Source organism: Anas platyrhynchos, chromosome 1 (assembly GCF_047663525.1).
Source record: "Anas platyrhynchos isolate ZD024472 breed Pekin duck chromosome 1, IASCAAS_PekinDuck_T2T, whole genome shotgun sequence".
Taxonomy (NCBI): Eukaryota; Metazoa; Chordata; class Aves; order Anseriformes; family Anatidae; genus Anas; species Anas platyrhynchos.
The window spans coordinates 75842640-75859425 of NC_092587.1; the positions used below are offsets into that span (position 1 = coordinate 75842640).

At 38.1% G+C, this 16786-nt stretch overlaps 2 protein-coding genes across 6 annotated transcripts in view; one reads left to right on the forward strand and one right to left on the reverse strand.

The window, feature by feature from the left end:
• IRAG2 (inositol 1,4,5-triphosphate receptor associated 2) overlaps nt 1-1291 on the reverse strand; it is a 41021-nt gene extending 39730 nt beyond the window's left edge. The window contains exon 1 of one of the 5 annotated variants that reach the window (XM_013102907.5): nt 1142-1291. Coding sequence is in view for 4 of the 5 variants with exons in the window: in XM_038187632.2 (XP_038043560.1) it covers nt 692-694 (3 nt within the window). In the remaining variant the exon portion in view is untranslated. Of the gene's footprint in view, nt 1-691; nt 820-1141 lie in introns of those variants that run through there. The other 4 variants (XM_038187632.2, XM_038187526.2, XM_038187460.2 and 1 more) reach the window with 4 other exon arrangements.
• Nucleotides 1292-8116: 6825 nt separating this feature from the next.
• On the forward strand, nt 8117-16129 carry SPX (spexin hormone). The gene is made up of 6 exons (XM_027449999.3): nt 8117-8339; nt 9260-9340; nt 9469-9526; nt 10765-10827; nt 11481-11567; nt 14353-16129. The coding sequence occupies exons 1-6, from the start codon at nt 8334-8336 to the stop codon at nt 14409-14411; spliced, it is 354 nt and encodes a 117-aa protein (XP_027305800.1). The 5' UTR covers nt 8117-8333; the 3' UTR covers nt 14412-16129.
• The last annotated feature ends 657 nt before the right edge of the window (nt 16130-16786 follow it).

Below are 16786 nucleotides of genomic sequence, written 5' to 3' on the forward strand. Positions count from 1 at the left end.
CAGTTTGCAACCTCCTCTGAACTGAGTAGTTGGGAGCTTTCCTCTGACACTATCCCACTGTGGACTTCCCACACAGTTCCTCTTCCAAAAAAGATAATCTGCTGAATCAGCAGCACCATGAGACACCATCCACCAGAATGTTGCTAGACTCCAACAGAGCTCTACAACAGGTTTCTTAAACTTTGTAAGTGTAAAGAAACAAGAGGGAAACAAGCAATGCTATTGGAAGTTAGCTATGACATTTAGATCATTATTAGAGATGCATTATAAAAGATAAAAATAGCACCAGGTAAGTCTAGCTGAAGCTCCCTAAAATCAGATTTTAGTTCTTATTTTATATCTAATATTACAGCTACATACCTACCTTTCCACCACTCTATCACTTTGAACTCATCAGCACTATTAACACATTGTACCATTTCTTGCAAAAAGGTTATGTACAATGCTTATAGAAAAAAAAATATGCTTCACAACAGTTAACACAAGAGTTACCACTTGTATAATCTTGTGGTGAAAAAAGGAAAATCACATGCAAATATTTAAGAATCCAGATTGCCTACAAGCATAAATACTTCACAAAAATTGGTCTACTACAAGCTTTCTGCACACCAGAAGTTGAGTTTCATAGACAGATAGACAAGATCCCTAAGTTTATTTTTCTGCTGCTAATTCTGCAAGTAACAATACTTACCATAATGAATACATCATTGGTCACAGAAATAGTTTAAAAAAATAACAATAGTAAGAAATGCAGCATGTTTTTTGAAGAAGGAGGATAAAAAAAAAAGAAAGAGAGAGACTGCTTTTTATTATTATTACGGTTGATTTGAAAGATTTGTTCCTAAAAGCAAATGCTAGGAAACTCCTTTACTTCCTATATTAGAAATAAAGAATACCTTTAAAACTAATTAAAAAAAAAAAAAAAAGTAAAAACACTGCAGTTAGATTTAATTACGTTCTCTCAGTACATGAAAGCCTTTAAACATAAGCAATTATTAAAGAACATTATCCCTTTTAACAATACTCTTTAAAAATATTGTCTGCATTTTCCTGTTACAAAAAGAAATGTAAGTACAAAACCTTATACCTACGAGTATATATATAAAACCTTATATCTACAGAGTATCACATAGAAAAATACCTTCTATTCCTCTCTGGTAGAAATAGCACACTGTAACTAAGGATGTTTTAGCCGTTCCTCTATATGAAGACTAACTGAACAAACTTTAGTACCGAAACTAGGAGAGGGTTCATTTGCTAGAAAATCAGCTTTACAAGGTACACCTGTGGCTGTCTGCCACTCAGCTCTAAGGCTAATGGACAATTGGTTGCAATGAACTGCAAATTAAGTATCAGTCTCCAACTTTTTAGCTCTTGTTTTCTTGTAGTTTTCCTGAACCTGCTAAGTAAATAGTATGGAGTTTCAGCACATCCTGAAGTTTCACTGCTATCCACACACACACACACACAGCCTTTTAAAACAAACAAAAATGAATAGCGAGTAAAATAACAATATAGTTTACTGCTCAGTATGTTCTCAGGTACTTGGGATGTTTCTCACTTCTATTAGTTCTTTCTTACTTTTTCCAGCTGCTGTGAACTTTCTTGCAGCAGCAGATCTCACCTCGTTTCTTGTGTAGAAGTTTGAGGAGAGAATACAGAAATCATATAAAAAACATAGCTCTTGCCACTTTTTGAAAGAATTCAGAAGTTAAAACATCTTGGGTTGATGGTCTAGTAAAGAGTCTTTGTGTTGTATGCCCTCCCTGTGTTGCTGAATGCTTTGCCTTTGGGTCTGTGACTAAAAAACCTGTCATGACTTAAATATTTTAAGTATTATATTCTCCAACAAGATTTGCATTTTAACACTGTGAATCTTTAGATATATGCTTTACCAAAACAAACAAACAAACAAAAAATTAAAAAAAAAGGAAGTAGAATAGGCTAATATAATGTTTTTAGGCAATATTACTGCCTGCCCTGTATACTAAACATTCAGCCCCTCAGACTTGAAACATTTGGAGAAACACCACTTCCCAGTCTACAACAGGCGATTTCAGCACTTCACAGAAGAAAAAAAATTAAAAAATTACAAATGCTCTCACAGGTGCTTTGTGGTTAAAACCCAAAACATGGAAGTGTACTGACTTTTCTTTTCCCATTTTTTGTAGGAAAACCATTAAATTAAAAAGTAGGCACTTTTTATTTATTGTCATCCAGCAGCATTGCCAGAGACCAGGTGTTGATAAAATCAGTTCTGACTTCACTAGCAGATGGGTAAGCATTTTAACTAGATACACTTTTTTTTTTTTTCTTTTTCTCCAGGAGTAAAGCTGATATTAATGCAGAGGTTAGATTTCTGAGATCAAACCAATCCAGCTGAGCATTTCTTCTCTTGTTTCTTTTACCTTTGAGAGATTTATGCACACAGGAAGATTTTTAACTTACTAGTTTGAAGAGAAAACCTCCCAAATTGAAATAGCATGCATGTTTTTTCATATCTTGATAGGAACAAGTGACCTTTTGTCAGGAGGTTCCTGAGATAACTGGTGTTGTTGTACAGTTCATAGAGTAGGCACAGGGGCAAACAACTTGCCTGTAGTCCTTGCAATCTAAACTGAGGCAGGTGGAGTAAAAAACAGGGTGATTGGAAGAAGTGTTTCATTTACAGGCTATGAGGTTTAATTAGACCCTTAATAATCTCCTAATAGTCTTGTTGGCATACTAGGTAAGGGTTAGGTGTATGTCATTGCCAAATATCGAGGACAAACATTTTCAAAGTATAGCAAATGATAATAGAGCAGAGTTCGTAAGATACTTGTCTTCTCTTGAAAATACTTCTTGAGGTTTTCCATTCTGTCTTTAACAACATTTTTCTCTACATAAATTATACACTTTGCATATAAATATATATGCACATATAATACAGATATAAACCCATCTCTATTCCCTCCTGCTATGCATGGGTAAGGAAAACAAGCCCAAGAGACCATGCATTTTATGGACTGTGCAAGCACAGCCCATACACTTTGTAAAAAACATGAAGCAGGCTGTTTCAGTCTCTGACTCCTGACTGTCCAGTTATCACTCCAGCTCTTGGTGTGACCTGCTTTTTTTTTTTTTTTTTCCTCCTCTTTCTCAGTTCCACCCACTGTTTACAACAACATGTCAGCATCTAGCTGCCCAGCAACAGCATGTATTTCTTGTCCAGCTCTATGGGTGAGACTCTGTGACAAACATACAACTCAGCCAAGACAAGACGACTGCATGCGTAATGTTTAGCATAGTTTGTAGCCCTCTAGGTAATTTGTTGACAAAGACAAAAATCCTCTTTGCAAAGTTCATGGGGGTGGACGAAAAGGTCAGATGACTCCCTGGCCTTTGGTGCTTCTGCCATTATAAAAAGGTATGCTCTGCAAGATGCGTATGGTAGTAGTAAGTGCTGGTCTGAAGAGCTGTACAACTTCTGCTAACAGACACTGTAAATGCCTGTACTTAGATGATCAGATTTCTTTTCCAGTTTGCAAATTGCAGAAAACTTTTTCAGCTGGTGCTTTCTTCCTGGTGTTTGCCCCATACTTTTTCATCACTGAAGAAAAATGTCTTACTATCCTATGGATCACTGAACTTCAGAAGTAATACCTCTTTTTGTGATGCTTGCACCTTTCAAGTATTTGTTGATTTCTACACTTTCCTGATACTTGTAAATATCCCTTACCTCACATAACATCTTTAACTTTTACTTATAATTACCTCTTGAAATCTCTTCTGTTTTGTCAATACACTTTTGAGAACAGTAGTGTCTGGACCCAAGTATAGCATCTCACTGCAGTTCTCAGCAAAGACTCTGTTACCTCTACTGTGTGAGCCATTTACACAATCCCTAGCAGACTGTCTTTTCTACATCTTGAACTCTACCTCGAGTAGTTTTTAGTACAGCTAAGTAGTTTGTAGTATAGTTCTTCTCGTGAGCTCTAGAGAAAAGAAGAAAAACATCTCCAGTAATGATACAGTAGCACTGGTATTGTGCCTCAAGATATTCTGGCTTTGAAGGATACATAAAAAACGGGACCGATGTTGTTCAGAGATTGTACAGTTCATCACCCTGTCCACAGGCAGGAGCAATTTACCAACTAGTCCTAATAGGGGCTTGGCTAATATATTCTCTGATCTTCTCAGTGATTATAGATTCAAAGCCTTCTAAGGCAATCTGTATTTCACTATGCTACCATTAGAAAGTCTGCTTTTCAATCTACATGTAACTTAAGTTCCCTTAATACAAGTTAAGTACAATACCATTTGTCTGCAATTCCTGTTTTGCAGACTCTCCCACAATAGTTCAGTCTTTTAAGATATTAAGACTAGCATGTACAAGCCATAACTACACTGTGCTAGATGCTGTTCACATGACAGACAGAAGTGAGATGAATTTGCCAAAGAGTTAACAAGCTAGCAGGAAAGAACAAAAGAAATTAGAATAAACATAAGAGACAAGGGCCATGGTACCAGGGGATTTGTACCTTGACACCATCAGGATATTGTATTGGCTGACGTATGACCACCTCCACACAACAGCTACACCTTCTACTCAAAGGCAAGCAGCAGAACATTGGTGACATTACCAGCAGTTTCAAAATAGACAGGGACAATGACTGTAGCCTATATTTTTAGGGAAAGATTTGGGAAAACACATGGTCATGACGTAAGTCAGTGATGTATGCTTGACTCCACAAGGTAAATCTCCTCATGCAAGAACCTTCATGCACCTCAGCACTGAACGCCAATCCCAGAAATTGACTTTTTATCATTTAGTGTCAGGATAAGCAGCCTCTGCCCTTTAGATCATCTTTAAAAATAAAGATGATCTATGCAGGTTATGTTCTTTCTAATAAGGGATCCTGCTGCTACAGCTGCTACACTCTACTTCCCTCACTTAAGGTATTGATTACATGCCAAAGCCGCTTCCTCATTTATATGAATCAGCTGAGAAATTGCAGGATTGACAATGAGTGTTTTGTGTGCAGCTTATCACCCTGAAGTGCTGTAGTTTTTCAGTGTGTCATGAACCATAACCCAGTTATGTGCTGCTTCATTTTCAACAGTATAGGCTTATATATGCCTATACAAATCCTTTTTTTTTTTTTTTTTTTTTTTTTTTGTGAATGCAAGAACCTTCAGTATGTGCATTTTACAATGTATGAAGTATTGCCTTCTGTTGCTGTTTGCAAATAAATCAAATAAATCGAGCATGTCCCATATGCTATCCCAGAAGTGGTTAGATTTCTGGGAAAAGTGAGAGGACCCCCTTCTCATAGAACCATGACAAGAAAGAGCTATGAAGGGAGAAGGAGAGTCTTTTAAAATTTAATCACTGAAGTAGAATTGACAAACCTGGAGTTCCTTGTTCTGCACACAGACTTCTTACTTCCAGGGACATGGTTTGGAAATACATTTTTTTAAAACACCAGAGCAACTTAGAATCATTGTTCATAGTAAAATTAAATGGATTTAGGGCCATAAGTCACAAAGGCACAAAGAATTTAAGGAAACCAAGAAGCTTTCTTCTTTAGTCTCTGTCTGATTTCCACACTTTTTCATTAAGAATTATGAAGCTCCTAATTTTAGATCACTATGGAAATTTGATTTTAGATTGGGTTCATTTCACCTGATATGGTCTGTGCAAAATGCCAGCTGTCTAGGCTCTGTCTGAAGCCAATGAAGAGAAACAGACATCTCCAGATGGGAATTCAGTCCTTCTCTCTTAATGTCAGATGCTCTGAGGGCAGAGGGTGCTCTTCGAGGTCCTGTTTCCCTCCACAGAAAGGGAAACTGTGGAATTGATTCAGTTCTAGTCAAAAGGAGCTAGTGACAATTTAGGCGCCCTAGGAACTCTGCCTGCCCCCACCTCCTTCTCCACAAGTGCTTGGGTCTCTTGCAGGCCCTGTGTCACAGCTGGCAGACCCACATGAGTGTCTTAAGTGTCCTGGATGGTGTTTGGGGAAAGTAGACTGTTTCTTGCTACTGGATGAAACTAAACCCTTCAATTTTAGACACTTTAATGTCATTGAGACACCTGACAGGACAGCATTAAAACAGTTCTGACTAATTAGAGGATGCTGTCAAGGTCCTGCATTTGCCCTTGAGTGATTTTTTGCCCTTGGTCACCTGATCCCACAATAAGCCAGCTCAGGTTTTGACCTGTCCAGCTGAGCTCCCTTTTGCCCTCTGGGCAGCCTCAAACAAGCCGCAGACACCACAAGGAGAAGAGTGGGACTGCCAACAGAGACAAGTTTGGAAGAGAGGGCACAACTCCAGCAACACCAACTTCAAGCAGCTGGAGACTTTGGAAAGTGGTCAAAAGATATGAAAGGCTGAAGTTTTCTTCCTACAGTGTGGTAGTGACATAAATCTTTATCCATGCCTCCCATTTTTTTCCCCTTCTCCCCACTTCCAACAGGAGGAGAAGACCTGGTTGTCTTCACAGTTAACTTGCCTCATTCTAGTGGCAGGAGAACGAGGACTTATTGTCTGTGTCAAACACATTCTGGTTGTTCTACCACAAGGACGACCATTGTGAAGACAATATACTTTACAGTGAGTAGTGCTGAACTTTGGGGGTTAATTTTCACAGACTCAGTTGTACTTAGTGATTCTGGTTCTTTGGTCTGTGCATAAAGAGAGGCTCCAAAGCAGCTACAGGGGATGGGTGAGTAGCTTTGTCTTTTCCAAGTCTCTGCTTGTTAAATGTCGTCTGGATGCAATGCATAACCCTCTTCTAAGGCTAAGGGTAAAACATCATCAAGAAATGTCTCTGATCTGTCAGAGCAAGAAGAAAACAGCAGGGAAAATGTAAACTTCATATTGAAGAAGATGCAAGTAGAATACATTTGCTGGATAAAGGTGCATCATGGCATGGCCTTTTTAGAGGACAGAGGTACAATGGCAGTTCCCAAACATCATGAGAGCTGCATGAGGCCAAAACCTAAGCTTCCCTTTCAGTTCTTGCATCTATGCCAGAGTGAGTTGTAGTTAATGTGAGTTCTCTAAGTTGCATGACCCATTCTGTCTGGCATCAGCACAGAACAGAGAGAAATTTCGCCCAAAAGCAGGAGAGTAATTGCATCTTCAGTAACAGTGTGGTTCAGAGCATCTCCACAGACACCTGGTCTCAGGAAAAAGCTTCTACAAAGCCTTAACATTGCCTTCACGCTCTTAATTCAGACTCCACATACACGAGCATGTGCTTGTCACACCTCTAGGATGACTTGTATTTTTGTTATATAACAAGGTGGTTTGGTTTGTGAGGGTCCCAGGGTAGTTTTTTTTGTTGTTCAGTCTTCCAATCAGCAAATTTCTGACTCCCTGTTTGCTTCCCTTCCCCTTCTGATCCCCTCTCATTTCACAAAGGAAAAAATGAAGAAGCAGAGATAAAAACACTAGCTGCACAACAAGCAAAGCTAGGAATCAAGCATGCTTCACTCTTTGCCTGAGGACCAAAACGACCATCCATGACTGTGATGAGACAACAATCACTTAGAAGTAGCTTATGGAAATGGCTTCTCTGATTCCCTCTTCCTGCCTTTCTTCTGTTAACTGCTCCACTGCTTGACCAATTCAAGCCCACAACCTGGGCTTTTATTCCAATCAATCCAGGAGACAGCAAAGTGTTTCTGGCTACTAAGGATATTTTTTTAATTTTTTTTTTTTTTTTAAATTCAGCTTAGTATTCTTATTCATGTGTAAGAAAACCATATGCAAGAGATTGTTAGAGAAGCAAACAAGAGACTGCCCCCTCTAAGTGTATGCTAGGAACAATCTCAAGCTAGTGACCCTTGGATAAGTCACCCTTTTCTCAATGTTGTCATGTTATGACTGGGGAGCAATTTACTGCCTTTTCCAGCGTCCAAAATGACTAACAACCTGAAGTTAGATTATCCTAGGTAAATACTCATCATCCATATTAATATCTGCTTCTGGCCGTTGTTATCGATCATCTGGCAAGAAGGTGACTTTGTATTGCAAATGCACAAGGCAGATGCTGATGTATTCAGAAAGTATTCACCTGGCTAATGGGGTGCATCTCCAAGTGTGTCTATCTTTCAATCACTTCACTGACTTCCTGCAAGACTACAGGTTTCCCTCAGGAGTCATCAGACCTTCTACTTCTCCATCTACAGGGCTGACAAGAGATCCCTTTAGACTCCTCCACCCTGCCACAGAGGGGGAGGGGACATTCACTCTGAAGATTTAAAAAGCTACCCACAAACATTTAGGAGATCTTGTGACACGTTATCCCAAGAAACGAAGACTGAAGATTCACCACTGCAATAAGTATGAAGGTGAGTGAGACTTTTTGGTATGTGGGAAACGTTTAGTTTGCAATTCAAGATTTTTCATTTGAACATAATATTTTAGGAACTTCAGTGGGGGTTAACAAATTTAACATTAAAAAATAACTTAAGATATTAAGAAATATACTTGTCATTGTGTTCAGTGCGCTTGAAACCACTGCATTAGAAATAAATAAGCAAAATGCGTCTCAAAAACAGACTGAAATAAAACACTGTGAATCATAATGCTAGATCCTCTCTTTTGCCCATCATGGTTACCAATGCATGAATAGTAACATGATCTGTGCAAACAAGCAGATATGCAATTTGTTTGCAGAGGATTTATGCTGAATGCTTTCATTTGCATGTGCTGCATCAGCAAACAAACTCCAAGAATCAAGCAAGCCTATCTCATGACAAGTATGTAATCATGGTTGATGCAAATAAGATGTTAAGTTTAAAAACTTCCTTTCCTGAGGAACTAGTGATCTACTTTCCCTGTTCGTTTGTTTGGAATAACAAGTCCCCTACTTTTGCTTATTGTCTAGTTTCTGTCTTCAGGTGTAGTAAAATCAAGATGCATTTTATATCATATTTCTCCTTAGTTTGCACATTATTCTCATTCCTGCAGGATCTAGTGTCCTTGTAAACAGAAGCACAAAAGGCGTTCACTTCAATGACAGTTCTCACCTGTATGGAACCTTTATAATAAATATGAGTAAAGAGAATAAAGTGTTTGATTTAACATTCATCCTCTTGTTGGATCACTGTGTTTTGAAGCTGAAATAGCCACAGAGCATGAGGAGGTTGGGCAGCAAGACAGGGAGAAAGGAGGGACTGGAAATACTTTCACATTTAGATTTGAAATTGAGAAGATCTACAGACCTGAAACCCTTTTCTTGTGTCTTGTGGTTCTTCGCTGTGCACAGGGACTCCGTAAATTGACAGCATCTTCAGTGGCACTGTTCCTTGCAGTGTCCTTCATATCTTTCTCCTGGAGTGCTCCTCAGGTAAACAGCTCACTCAGGCTGAATGCGCAGCATCCTTGCATCTCGCAGGTTTGTGCTGTGTAAGTACTTGTACTTATTTGTAATGGTGTATGGTGCTGACATGTCTCTTTCTCTTTTTCGGCATAAAGGCTCATTTCCAAAGGAGAAACTGGACTCCCCAGGCTATGCTGTATTTGAAGGGTGCACGTAAGTCCTAAGCTCTTTAAGTTTTGAGGAGATGACTTTCTATACCACTGGATTATTCCTGATCTGCTTGGCTCCACACAAGCAGTAAATGTAAGGAAATGTGTAGGTAGAAATTCTGAAGCCTACCTGGATATGATTATAATTATTTCTCCTTGTCTTTGAAACAGTGGCATTGCCAGTATTATTACTAATTTTTAAAGAAATCAAATTGAAGAAAGCAACTTCTGGAAGAAGAAAAGCAAAGTTACTTCCAGAAAGTACTGGAAATGTATAGAGTTGGAAGCTTGATTGTGAAACCTATTGGAAAACAATTCTCTTAACTGAAATAATCTTAAAGGGGGTTAAGACATACTAGATATAGTCATCATCCCTTATTCTCACTCAGGCTTTAATTAAAGCATCTTCCCAAGCAATAGGATAAAACACATTCATATAACAAGCATCTTGCATTACAGTTGGTATTCAAACCACAAGCAACCTCTTCTAAGAACTTGAATGTCAGGGTTATGAATACTGTTGTAATTAACTCTTGCAAAAAATATTTTGAATTTCCGGTATTAGTACAGAGTTAAAGGAGCATTAAATATAAAATTTAGAGTCAAGGAGAGATGATCTTGTCCTCTGATGCAGATCCACATTTAACAGAAATATTTGTGTTTTTAACAATTCTATTCTGAATTGTTTCAAAATCAAAAAGTACCAGGCAAGGTGTGTATTGAGGGAGCAAAGTTCCTTAAAAAAAAAAAAAAAAGAAAAAAATTATCCCCCACCTTTTTATTTACTTCTTCCAACTGAATAATGAACTGTTATTATTATTTATTATTATAACTTAGTTATTTTAGTTTTTTTCATTTTATAGAGCAAAATCCCTTTAAAAAACAATACTTTATAGACCAGCAAAGCGATTGAAGGCTCTTGACCATATAGAAGTCAAGGAAAAAGTGAGGAAAATTCAGTAAATTCTTCCATACTACATACAGCTCCTACAGTAGATTAACGTATGAATGAAAAGTGCTGGAACAACATCTTTTTAGAATAAAGTATGTTTGGGAGTGTTCCAGTTAAGGATGGACTATTGCTGATTTCAAAAAACCCCCAGGGGATAAATGCATCCAATTTTATGTTTGTAGAATTAATGCAATAACTTTGAGTTTTGAAAAGACTACTTTAGGGGTTGTAAGGTACGAATTACAACAGATTTGCGAGGTTGTTTTCAGCTTTTCCCACTGTTCTTCTAGAGGGACGGCGATTCATCTCAGATGAGAGCCAGCGAAAGGATCTGTATGACAGAATGCAGCTTGGTAAGTGCCCACAGTCTTTTCTCAGGTTAGGAAAGAAATCTATAGAAATAGGAGAGGGGTTGTCTTCCTGGAATCATATTTAAGGAAGCACTTTTTAAATATAACTTTATTTTGTTATATCCTTCATTCCAAAAAGCACATTATAAAGACCATGTATCTGATTTTCTTTTCTTGTGTACCTGTGACTTCACTTCCATAAGCTAATGTTGTAATAATGTTTCACATTATTAGTATTCACATGATAATGTTTCACATTATCATCAGGCCCTTTGACTTTCTTTTCCCAGTGGAAAAAAATCAAATGAAATTATTAATTCTGCTGAACTGACAAGTGACGAAAGTCAACAACATTTTTTTATGCTAGACAACGTGCCCAGAGGAAATAACCTAGCAAAATAATAACACATGAAAAAAAAAATGTTCTTTTTACTTTCTAAGGAACTCTAACATAATCCCCTTTGCAAGAAATAGGTAACCTCTTCTGTGTTAGACATTTATCAGGCTGGTTTTGAGTACGTAATGTTATAGAGTAAAGGAAAGAGCAGTATTTTTTTCTATTTATATCTCTATTTGTAGATATAAAAAAGCAGAGTGAAATAAAGAAATCGCATAAAACACTAACAAACTGGGCATCTTTGATTTTGTAATTCTAGAAACACGCAGCCAAAATACAAATCCTTTATCTCTTTCTGAAGCTGCAGCACTGTTCCTTAGTTCCTTACGGAAAGCCCAAGAACAAGGTAAGTGCAAGTTTTGTTTTTCCCAGAGCTTTTAAAAAGGGGTTTATAAGTACTTAATTTACTAACATGTTAATCTAAAAAGTCAGTCTTGAAATAAGGTGTTCCACAGAGTATATTTTATCAGGGTGTACATTTACATAAGCTATAACATGAATCTGAGAAGTCATAGTTGGTAAACTTTTGTCTGCTTTTCATTTGCTTTTCAGATTTTTATTGGTTTAGATTCAAGGGAATGGCTATTTTGATTTGAATTTTCTAAAACAAAACTTCTTTAATGGGACTCCTTTTTCTACAAAATATTGCTTGTGAAATTTTCATTACTCCATTGGCTTTTCTGCCCTGGTAGAAATGCTTAAAAAGAATTCTAAAAAGCTCCAGAACAGGAGCTGTGGGATTAACATTTGGCTTCTGAGAGCTCACTGGCACAGTCGACAAAGGGTCCCAAGGAGATTTAGAGGCAGAGCCCTGAAATATCCTGAAAAATGCAATAATCATTCATGTATTCCCAGCCTGCCATAGAGCTTGTCCAGCCATCCCATCTCTCTCTCCTCATCACCTGCTTTCTCACACTGCTGCTGCATACTTCTGCTTCTCAAAGCAAAATCTCAAAACCTGTGCCTGTCTTTCACAGCCTCCTACAGCAGAAACCAGTTACTGAGTCAGTCTTAAATAACTTGTGTTCCCCCATCTCCTTCACACATATTGCACCCCCTTAGATGAAGAGCCCTGTCTCCTGTCACCCAGCTCCCTCACCCTGCAATAGTTCACCTTTCCTCCCTAGACCAGCCTTCCTGCAAAGCTGTTATCCCAAACCCCTCATCTTCTGTTGCATACATACAGTTCACCATGCTGAGACCCTAAATCTATGCACTCTGTTGCCTGTCATAGAATCATTAAGGTTGGAAAAGACCTTCAAGATTATCTGGTCCAACCATCACCCTACTACCAATATCACTCACTAAACCATGTCCCTGAGCACTAGGTCCAACTTTTCCTTGAACACCCCCAGGGATGGTGACTCCACCACCTCCCTGGGCAACCCATTCCAATGCCTGACTGCTCCTTCTGAGAAGAAATGTCTCCTCATTTCCAACCTGAACCTCCCCTGGCACAACTTGAGGCCATTCCCTCTAGTCCTATCACTAGTTATCTGTGAGAAGAGGCCGACCTCCAGCTCCCCACAGCTTCCTTTCAGGTAGCTGTAGAGAGCAATAAGGTCTCCCCTGAGCCTCCTCTTCTCCATACTAAACAACCCCAGTTCCCTCAGCCGCTCCTCACAGGACTTGTGCTCCAGGCCCTTCACCAGCTTCATAGCCCTTCTCTGGACACACCCCAGGGCCTTGATATCTGTCTTGTACTGAGAGGCCCAAAAGCGAACACGGTACTGGAGGTGTGGCCTCACCAGAGCTGAGTACAGGTACCCTTCACCTCTTCAGTTAGACTATTTTTTTTTTGTCAATGGCCTGCTCCATGTGGAAATGGAGTTGGGAACAGGGAAGTTGTAAAGGGAAGGATACACGCACCAGTGATGGGGAGACCCTGTGCTGTACTCCAGCCCCTGGGTGCTGGGGAGGTTGGAAGAGCTTATGCAAGCTCAGGAGCTTGTCCAAGCTATGTTCCTGGCCTCTTTGGTCCAGGCCAGGGAGGAATAGAAGGTGACTAGAAGCTATCTTTGTGGCATTTTTGGTCTCAGTTGTGAGTTTTTTATGCAGCCTCTTAATTATGGTTGTCACAATAGGAAGAAGAGCTTTATTTGAATTATGAAATGTAAAGAAAAACCCAAGTGAAATATGAGGTGTTTTGTACCTTTTGCATAGATGCATGGTAAAACAGGCCTATTACTGCCTTGTTACCTTTGACATGATCACTAGTGTGCAATAAATAACTTGCCATTGCTGCCATACCACCTCACCTTGTTTATCTAAAGTATACAGTTTTCCTGAAATGAAAACAGAATTTACCTGGTGTATGTGCAGATATCCTTGAACCATTACTGACTTTTCCAACTCCTAGCATCTCCCACTGTACCTCACATAATTCTGGGGCTCTATGCTTAACTCTCTCCTCCCTGCCATGGCAGAAGTCTGAAAACCAAAAATTTCAGTGGTGCTTTGGGTGAAAGAGGCAGATTAACAATGAGCATAAGTCTTTGGACAAACTATATGGGCAATTCTAAAGATAAATCAGTGAAAGCGTCTGTTACTTGTGACCTAACAAAAAGAGAAAATCTTGTGAAGTTCATGATTCATAAATTTTAGTGGTGTTTTCCTGCCTGCTGTTGCTGTTCAAAAGGAGATAGTGTCTGGCAACACCCCTTAAGAAAAAAGGTGACACATCTGAGAAATCTAAGCAAAACTGGCAGCTGGCTTGAAAAATACTCTCTGAAATAACGTTGACATCATTGTAGTACTAGACTAACAAAACAATCAAACATGGATAAGCCACACATTTTCAGAAGATCACGTTCAGTTGATTTTAGAATCCTCTTGACTGAGAGAAATGTGCAAATACAGAACAAATAATTATTTTTTTTTTTCATGAAAAAATTGTTCCTTTTACCAAAGTATTTCTCTGGACATGGCTTATATCCTTGTTCCTCAACAAACAGAAAAATTCCTACATTTAAAATGACAGAAGGCATGATTACTTCTATTTTCATCATTTAGCTAAGCAGTCAGATTACACTAGGGCTATCCCTGAGGTATATTTATATCCTGAAAACTATGGGTGGCTGAACTTTCCTTTATCTACATCTTATTTTCCCCCATTGTGTCTTGTCTTACAGTTGAAGAAGAAAATGGTGACCACCCTGGCTACTTGACGGATAATTTATCAAATTGGTGAAATATTTCAAATTTCTTTAACATTAGTATTCTGTATACCCTGAAACCATGATTTGTGTAAACAGAGCATTTCATTTGTCCTCACTTAAGTTCCAAAAGGGTCACGTATTTTTCACATATTATTCATAGCAATGGTTTGAACACAAACTGATTAAAAGTTACCAATTTAGCTAAAGATATTATTTGTAAAGTTCTTGCCTTGTTTAGATCGTTTTGTATTTCTAATCCAAAGTTTAAAATACGCTGTTCCATCTTAGCTGAAAGGATGATTAAAGCTGTCCTTTTGCACAATTACTTCATTAAAATAAAATTTTCAATAGTGAGTGGAAAACCTTTTGCCACATTCTACCCAGCTGTATATCGGAGCCATTTTTACTTCCAGTTCAGGTGGATTCTTTCATTTCTGTCCCTGTATGTTGATGAAGGTTAGTACAGGATCTGGGCCTCAATAGGGTCCATGGCATACAGTCACTACTGCTGCAGGTGGTACAGGTCTGCTGGAGCTGGTGGTGGCACACTAGTTACAAATCTAGTGTCATACATGACAACTGGCACACAGAATATTAGTTGCATCATTCTTGTACATTTTTGTTGTTTTTTAAGTTTTCAAACTGAAATTATATATAAAATGGTTAATTATTCCATGCTGATAAAGATATATTGAACATTATTCATGCAGCTTTGTGGTCTTACTGGAAAGCCCTCTGTAGTTCTCATGTAATTAAAAAATAGCCACATGATTCTTGTGTCCAAGCAACTATGTTTTATTTTTTTTAACCTTTAGCCCTGGTCCTGCTCTTCATCATTTAATACTACTTTCCTCAGATCTTTCTCATGATACTGCTAATTAATTTTGTTAACTCACACTAATTATAATGCTTCTCCTCAACACAAAAAATGTACCTGAAGAGTAATTAATTTCTATCATTGGGCCATAGGCATTTTCAGTAATTGTTTATGTCACTTCATGAAGAAATATAGATGAAATCAAAATCTCCTTGTTTGTTTATTTTTAAGCAGTAATATATCTATCAGTAGCAGTGTATACTATATGACAGAATGAATTCGTGATGAATTTCATCTAAAGACACCACAATTTTTTACATTCATTTAGTAACTCTTTGTTTCAAGCATGTTCTGTGAGTGCATTAAGTTAATTTTCACCAAAATTTGCAGTACAATCAATCAGTATTAAGAAAAAATTAGGACATCTGATTTAGTATTCTGAAATTCATGTTCCTCTAAATGTCCTAGAAATACAAAAATTGTACTAATCTCATTCTCCATTGACCTTTGTATGTATTCCTGTGGATCTGAGCTCACTAGTTCAAACTTTCTTTTTCTTTTTCTTTTTCTTTTTCTTTTTCTTTTCCTTTTCCTTTTCCTTTTCCTTTTCCTTTTCCTTTTCCTTTTCCTTTTCCTTTTCCTTTTCCTTTTCCTTTTTCTTTCTTTTTCTTTTCCTTTTCCTTTTCCTTTTCCTTTTCCTTAAGTATCATGAACCAGAACAGCAATTCTGTCTTAGGTAGAGCTGTCTGTGAAACCCCAGTATTTGCAATATGGCAGATAATTGGTTATGTAACATAAAGCTGCTACTAACCTTGTCAGATGACAGTATCAGTTAGAAATCTGGGGCATTTAAGTTAGACAGTCTGTTGCCTTGACTGAATGAGAAGCCATTCCCCCTAACATTTCAAAAGGCAGAAATGTTTTGCCATACTTAAAACTGCCTTGCTACTGATATCTGGTCCTAACATACATGTACAAGGCAGAATTACAATAAGCCTAGAAGTGGGAGGCAGAGATCACTTTGCCCCCTGCAGGAGTATTTCTGAGAAGACTGAGCATTGTATTCACTTTAGCTATGTATCAAAAATTGTACACTTTCTGTCACTGGGCTGGTGCTCACAACGTGTGACCATGACGAAAAAAACATAGCTGGCTTTGTAGAAGATGTAATGCCAACTCTCTGTTTCTGCTAGGAAACTCAAATACTTTCAGTACATCTATCTAAGTGAACCTGCAGTCATGATAATACACGTTGCTTATTTTTCTCCTTATCCAGAAAGAAAAAGCATAGCTGTCTTAATGTAACCCCAGCAAAACCCTTCCAGATTCAATACTGTCAGGGCTGTCTCCATCATTTAGCAAGATTTACAGTTATGTGTGTAGTGATCATATCTTCCAGCACTGAAATGATGCTGGGTCTGGAATGATAATAAACAGCTTGTCACTACTGGAACATTTGTAGGCAACAAAGGAAGTGATGGATCATTCTCAGATGATGTTAATGCAAATTACAGGGAACATGGGGTGAAATGCTTTTCTTCAGTATAACAGTGCGTTGATATACAAGCAATAATGCTAGGCTTCCTGAAA

Coding starts and splice junctions, on each gene's coding strand:
- SPX (XM_027449999.3), top strand. Junction 10,828..11,480: donor GTATGACAGAATGCAGCTTG/GTAAGTGCCCAC, acceptor TTGTAATTCTAG/AAACACGCAGCCAAAATACA. Junction 11,568..14,352: donor ACGGAAAGCCCAAGAACAAG/GTAAGTGCAAGT, acceptor CTTGTCTTACAG/TTGAAGAAGAAAATGGTGAC.